Raw genomic sequence first — 6,598 nt, 5'->3', positions numbered from 1 at the left:
TGTTTTTTGTGCGTACTCACCGATGGATCATGTGTTGCAAGTCAACCTGTCCGAGTCAAACTCCGACGACTTGTACGACTCTCTGTTCGAGCCAGGTGATCCTCTGACCCTGTCTCAGCAGTCTGCCGGTAGCCGAAACTCCCAGGGGAGCCAGCTGCGCTCTGTGGTCCACATCCCTCCGTCTCGCCGTGGTTCTCCGTCGGGCTCCATCAATGAGATCGCCCCAACTCCTAGTGGATCTCAGGCCTCCTCTCCTCCGTCCTCGCGGGTGGGAAATCGACGCCGCGTCCACAACCGTGGGAGCCAGCGGCGGTCTTCTCCTCCTCCTTCCCGAAGCGGTGCAGCGTCTAGTCGACCTCGCCGCTCCCGCGGGGCTCCGTCACGCTCAACTCGGCCATCTCCACCATCTCCACGTCCACAGCAAGAGCCCGACATCAGGGATTGGACCATCGCTTGGCTCCAGCGGTTCCTGAGGGCAAAAAACATCCCCTTCCACCGCAGCGACAACAAGTCCAGGCTGTTCCAGCTCTATTCAGCCGCTGTCCGGGCTCCCGAGGCCACAGCTCCTTCTCCCAAGCCGGCCGCACTTCCGGGTCGCCCTCCGAGACCTACTCCTGCCAGCGTCACGGCGGCTCCACCACTCCAGCTGGAGCAGCCTCTCTCATTCATTCCCCCAGCCGGGGGTCAGGTCGTATCACCCCCTGTGCCTGCTCCCTCAGACGCAGATATGTCACGCGCCATATCTGCCTTCTTCTCCTCCCTGTCTCGCAGGCCTCCACTCTCACCCCGTGCACACACATCCTCCATCCCCACATCCCTTTCCTCTACCCTTCCTTCCAACTATCCTGTTCCGGCTGGCATCGCAGCCCAGGAGCCCCGTCCTGCAACACAACAGGCTCCTCCGGCGGGTGTTTCACTGCCTTCCACTCTCTTTCCGACGTGTCTCTCCTTACCCCCCCCCACCCCAACACCCTAATGTTTTTTCCTCTGCTGCCGTCTACACTCTGGCCACAGCCACACCACCAGCTCCGCCGGCCTCTGCCATTCACCGCCCCTCACCCGTCTCGCACTCACTGCGCCAGCAAATACTGTCCGGCAATTATGTAGACCTAGCCCAGCTCATTCAGCCATCTTTTTTCGACAGTAGTCAACCCAGGGAACTGCAGACTGTCCTCGGTCCAGTTCTGTTAAAGCAGTCAATGCCAACCAGGTCCAAAGACTTGACTCCTGTCGAGTTTGCTCGCTTTCTCCCTTTTTCGCGACGTCATCTGCTCTGCTTTTCCTCACCGTCGATCAGAGCTGGACGACTATCTGTCCATCGTGTTGGACATGGCTTTATGCTTCGGGGACGGGATTTTACACCTACCATGTCCACTTTGCCGCACAAGCAGCCTGCCGGTTGCAGCAGCTAAACCAGGGGACATACTGGGGGGCCCTCGATTCAGAAATATACTGCCGCATTTTCGCAGCTCATTCCTCCCTCTCCTGCGACTTATGTGGTGCCCCTTCTCACCCGGCATCTGCATGCACTATCATGGCTCCTCCACCGCACTCCCGCCCCACCACCCCACGCAATGCTCCGATCTTCGACCGTCCGTCTTCCGCTGCACTCCCCCCTCCTGTCATCCCTAGAGCCAAGGACGCACGTCCCACTGTCAACGTGCCGGTGCCAAAGGGCGTCGACAAGCGAGGACAGCCGATCCTCTATCAGGGCGGCAGGATGGTGTGCAATAATTTCAATTAGTGGGGTTGCAACTCGTCCGGCTGCCGTCTCCTGCACGTCTGCTCCTTCTGCGGGGGCGCTCACGCCAGGACCACCTGCCCCCACAATCCCACCAACACAGCAGCATGACTAGAACGTCACCTTGGCACGCCCATAAAGGTACGTGCACTCGCTGCTGCTCTCAGTGATCACCCTGATAGGCAGTTTGTCGATTTTCTCATCTCTGGCTTCACTCACGGTTTTCACCCCGGCACGGAGGTGCTTCCTAATTTTTCCCACACATGTCACAATCTTCAATCCGCTCTCACTGAGCCCGACACTGTTGACACGTTACTGGCAAAAGAGGTCACTGAGGGATTTATGATAGGCCCTTTCGATCATCCTCCTTTCCCTGTATTCCGTATCAGTCCCATCGGTGTCGGCACACGCAAATACTCGGGGAAAAAGAGGCTGATCATTGACCTGTCGTCCCCACACGGCTCCGACATCCCAAGCATCAACAGCCTTATTCCTAGCCCAGATTTCTCCATGCAGTACGCCACCATTGACCACGCCATGGCACTGATTCGTCTGGCGGGACACGGAGCATGGCTGTCTAAGGCTGATATCACGACATTCAAGGTCTTGCCCATTCACCCCGACTTCTGGTGTTATTTCGGTGTCTGCTGGAAGGGGGCTTACTACTTCTCCGTGCGTCTCACTTTCGGCTGCAAGAGCAGTCCCAAAATCTTTGACTCCTTATCCGAGGCTCTATGCTGGATCCTCTCCAACAATTACAGGCTCCCCTACGTCCTTCATCTCCTTGAGGATTTTCTTGTCGTGACTCCACCGTCCTCACCTCCTCGCCACGGTCTCACTACACTTACGTCTGCAATTTCTGACCTCGGTGTCCCTCTGTCCGAAGAAAAAACTTCAGGACCTGGCACATCCATCGAGTTTCTGGGCATCACTCTGGATTCAATGTCATTCCAGGCTTCACTGCCCTTGGATAAAGTGCAGCGCATCTCGCTGCTCTTGTCTAATTATCTTCTGACAGACAGGTGCACCAAACGCCAGCTGCTCGCTCTCCTTGGGCACCTCAATTACGCCATCCGCATAATTCCACAGGCAAAATCTTTTCTTTCTCAACTGCTGACCAAAGCTGCATCCATTCCCTCTCTCCACGACCACGTGGTTCTGGACGACACTTGTAAAACAGAAATGCGCATGTGGCAGCAATTTCTGTCATCCTGGAACGGCATCTCATTCTTCTATGACGACTTCATCACCCATCCCGAGGACATTCAACTCTACACGGACGCGGCTCCCTCCGTAGGATTCGGCGGGTATTACGGGGGGAGGTGGTTTGTTGCCGCTTGGCCCTCCGAGTTCGAGTCCCTCGACACAGAGTCACACTCTCCCTCGTCTGCTCTGTACGAGCTGTACCCCGTGATCATCGCCACTCTAATCTGGGGGCACGAATGGTCAAAAAAATGCATTAATATTCACTCTGACAACACAGCAGTAGTAGATATAATCAATAAAGGCCGTTCCCGTTCCCCAGCCATCATGCCATTCACCCGCAGACTCACTCTCATCTCCGCTCAGCATCAATTCATCCTCCGTGCATCTCACATTCCTGGTCACCACAACGCCATTGCTGACTCACTCTCCCGCTTCTCTTTCCAGAAATTCGGATGCTTGGCTCCAGACTCGGATGTCCATCCCACACCAATCCCACCGTTTTCAGCGACCATATTCAGCTAAATCCTCATCTGGCAAATCTCACTCGCACCTCCCAAGAAGCCATCCTTAACAGTTTAGCACCAAGCACGCTATCTGCTTACCTCACCGGCTGGAATTCTTTCAAGAATTACCACGCTACTTATCATCTACCGTTTCCCTCTCTGGACGCCATGTCCATATGCAACTTCATCACACACTGTCATACCGTAACAAAAATCCGGGCCTCCAGCATACAAACATATCTAGCTGGTATCAATTTATTCCATAAATTATCCACCGGCCTCCCTTGTCAATCAATCTCGCATGCTCACGTCACCATGCTAATCAAAGGCTTACGAAAGCAAGAACCAGCGCTGACAGCCAGACGCCTCCCCCTCACCTCCGATCTGCTCTGCCGCTGTATACACACTCTGCGCTCCGGTTACATCTCTCCCACAGTCGACTTAACACTGGAATCAATGTTTCTACTTGCCTTCTTCGGATTCCTGAGGTGCTCTGAATTCGCTCCAACATCATCTGTCTACGATCCTTCCCGTCATCCCAGTCTATCCGACATCACCACCCACACTTCAGACTCGCTCATATTCACGCTCCGCAGGAGTAAAACTGATCTTACTGAATCTTACTCTTTACTGTCAGAAATAATGGTAAAGTACATTATTAGAAAAAAGTCACAAACATTTTCCCCACAAGTGTCCGAGTATATTATGTCATAAAGATGTCAAGTATATGTCATGTCATAAAAGAACATTCAGAGTGTGCTGTAAAAATGTAACAAACAATGTTAAATATATCAATCAATTCAATCAATTTTATTTATAAAGCCCAATATCACAAATCACAATTTGCCTGAATTTAGGCTATATACAAAACAACTCAGATTATACTATACATTAAAAGATTTTACAAAAAATGTCAGTATAGTTTGTCACGTAAGAATAAAGATGAATAATAAATGTCAGTATAGTTTGTCACGTAAGAATAAAGATGAATAATAAATGTCAGTATAGTTTGTCACATAGACTAAAGATGAATAATAAATATCAGTAGTTTGTCACATAGAATAAAGATGAATAATAAATGTCAGTATAGTTTGTCACAGAATAAAGATGAATAATAAATGTCAGTATAGTTTATCGCGTGAGAATAAAGATGAATAATAAATGTCAGTATAGTTTGTCACATAGAATAAAGATGAATAATAAATGTCAGTATAGTTTGTCACATAGAATAAAGATGAATAATAAATGTCAGTAGTTTGTCACATAGAATAAAGATGAATAATAAATGTCAGTATAGTTTGTCACGTAAGAATAAAAATGAATAATAAATGTCAGTATAGTTTGTCACATAAGAATAAAGATGAATAATAAATGTCAGTATAGTTTGTCGCGTATGAACAATAAATGTCAGTATAGTTTGTCACGTAAGAATAAAGATGAATAATAAATGTCAGTATAGTTTGTCACGTATGAACAATAAATGTCAGTATAGTTTGTCACATAGAATAAAGATGAATAATAAATGTCAGTATAGTTTGTCACATAGAATAAAGATGAATAATAAATGTCAGTATAGTTTGTCACATAGAGTAAAGATGAATAATAAATGTCAGTATAGATTGTCACATAGAATAAAGATGAATAATAAATGTCAGCATAGATTGTCGCGTATGAACAATAAATGTCAGTATAGTTTGTCACGTAAGAATAAAGATGAATAATAAATGTCAGTATAGTTTGTCACGTATGAACAATAAATGTCAGTATAGTTTGTCACAGAATAAAGATGAATAATAAATCTCAGTATAGTTTGTCACGTATGAACAATAAATGTCAGTATAGTTTGTCACGTAAGAATAAAGATGAATAATAAATGTCAGTATAGTTTGTCACGTATGAACAATAAATGTCAGTATAGTTTGTCACATAGAATAAAGATGAATAATAAATGTCAGTATAGTTTGTCACATAGAATAAAGATGAATAATAAATGTCAGTATAGATTGTCGCGTATGAACAATAAATGTCAGTATAGTTTGTCGCGTATGAACAATAAATGTCAGTATAGTTTGTCACGTAAGAATAAAGATGAATAATAAATGTCAGTATAGTTTGTCACGTATGAACAATAAATGTAAGTATAGTTTGTCACATAGAATAAAGATGAATAATAAATGTCAGTATAGTTTGTCACATAGAATAAAGATGAATAATAAATATCAGTATAGATTGTCACGTATGAACATAAATGTCAGTATAGTTTGTCGCGTAAGAATAAAGATGAATAATAAATGTCAGTATAGTTTGTCACGTATGAACAATAAATGTCAGTATAGTTTGCCACGTAAGAATAAAGATGAATAATAAATGTCAGTATAGTTTGTCACGTATGAACAATAAATGTCAGTATAGTTTGTCACGTAAGAATAAAGATGAATAATAAATGTCAGTATAGTTTGTCACGTATGAACAATAAATGTCAGTATAGTTTGTCACATAGAATAAAGATGAATAATAAATGTCAGTATAGTTTGTCACATAGAATAAAGATGAATAATAAATGTCAGTATAGATTGTCACATAGAATAAAGATGAATAATAAATGTCAGTATAGATTGTCGCGTATGAACAATAAATGTCAGTATAGTTTGTCGCGTATGAACAATAAATGTCAGTATAGTTTGTCACGTAAGAATAAAGATGAATAATAAATGTCAGTATAGTTTGTCACGTATGAACAATAAATGTAAGTATAGTTTGTCACATAGAATAAAGATGAATAATAAATGTCAGTATAGTTTGTCACGTATGAACAATAAATGTAAGTATAGTTTGTCACATAGAATAAAGATGAATAATAAATGTCAGTATAGTTTGTCACATAGAATAAAGATGAATAATAAATGTCAGTATAGATTGTCACATAGAATAAAGATGAATAATAAATATCAGTATAGATTGTCGCGTATGAACAATAAATGTCAGTATAGTTTGTCGCGTATGAACAATAAATGTCAGTATAGTTTGTCACGTAAGAATAAAGATGAATAATAAATGTCAGTATAGTTTGTCACGTATGAACAATAAATGTAAGTATAGTTTGTCACATAGAATAAAGATGACTATAATAAATGTCAGTATAGTTTGT

General features: G+C 44.1%; 1 protein-coding gene across 1 annotated transcript; it reads left to right on the top strand.

Annotated features, from left to right (window-relative positions):
• The first annotated feature begins 1,534 nt into the window (after positions 1-1,534).
• On the top strand, positions 1,535-4,016 carry LOC125901074 (uncharacterized). Its single transcript, XM_049596448.1, has 2 exons — positions 1,535-1,723; positions 2,036-4,016. Exons 1-2 carry the CDS (start codon positions 1,535-1,537, stop codon positions 3,467-3,469), a joined length of 1,623 nt encoding a protein of 540 aa, XP_049452405.1. The 3' UTR covers positions 3,470-4,016.
• Positions 4,017-6,598: the final 2,582 nt, after the last annotated feature.

The sequence above is a fragment of the Epinephelus fuscoguttatus genome, linkage group LG14 (genome assembly GCF_011397635.1).
Source record: "Epinephelus fuscoguttatus linkage group LG14, E.fuscoguttatus.final_Chr_v1".
NCBI lineage: Eukaryota > Metazoa > Chordata > Actinopteri > Perciformes > Serranidae > Epinephelus > Epinephelus fuscoguttatus.
Note: the sequence above shows the minus strand (reverse complement) of the source record. Positions and strands in the feature narration are given on the sequence as shown.